This window comes from Sturnira hondurensis, unplaced genomic scaffold, assembly GCF_014824575.4.
Source record: "Sturnira hondurensis isolate 20B ecotype Veracruz unplaced genomic scaffold, ASM1482457v3 Scaffold0014298, whole genome shotgun sequence".
In the NCBI taxonomy this organism is placed as follows: Eukaryota; Metazoa; Chordata; class Mammalia; order Chiroptera; family Phyllostomidae; genus Sturnira; species Sturnira hondurensis.
In genome coordinates, this window is record NW_028086929.1 from 1 (window position 1) to 766 (window position 766).

Here is a 766-nt window from a genome sequence, read left to right on the forward strand (position 1 = left end):
TCCATGCCTTTTCTTCTGTGGAGTCTGGGATGCTCATGGCTATGGCCTTGGATCGTTATGTGGCTATCTGCTTCCCACTTCATCACTCTGGTATCCTGACCCCATCTGTCGTAGGTAAACTGGGGGCAGCTGTGATGATGAGAGGGCTGTTGTGGGTGAGCCCCTTCTGCTTTATGGTCTCTAGGCTGCCCTTCGGCCCCAACCAGGTCATTCCTCAGTCATACTGTGAGCACATGGCTGTGCTGAAGTTGGTGTGTGCTGATACTAGAATAAACCGTGCATATGGGCTCTTTGTGGCCTTCTCAGTGGTTGGCTTTGATATGCTTGTCATCAGTATATCCTATGTGATGATCTTGAGGACTGTGCTGGGGTTGCCCTCTACTGAAGCCCGAATGAAGGCTTTTGGCACATGTGCCTCCCATATCTGTGTCATCTTGGCTTTGTACATCCCAGCCCTCTTTACTTTTCTCACCCATCGCTTTGGCCGTCACGTGCCCAGAGTAGTACACATCATGTTGGCTAATCTCTATCTACTGGTCCCTCCCATGCTCAACCCCATCATCTATGGAGTTAGAACCAAGCAAATCAGGGACAGGGTTATTCAAGGGTGCTGTGGAAAAGACCCATGAGCCCAGGGACATAGCATCACAACCAACCCAACTGCCCTACTGATCTGGGGAGAGAAACTCAGAAAGTTTGTCTGGCCATCACATATCATCAGTAAGTCATTTCTGTGAACAACTGGCTCAGAGGTCAGCCAGCTTTT

General features: G+C 49.9%; 1 protein-coding gene across 1 annotated transcript; it reads left to right on the forward strand.

Moving 5' to 3' along the window:
* Window positions 1-8: 8 nt before the first annotated feature.
* Window positions 9-629, forward strand: LOC118998455 (olfactory receptor 52R1-like; the record flags this gene model as incomplete). Its single annotated transcript, XM_037062648.1, has 1 exon — window positions 9-629. A coding segment is annotated over one exon (621 nt), but the record flags the coding sequence as incomplete, so codon positions are not given.
* Between the last annotated feature and the right edge of the window lie 137 nt (window positions 630-766).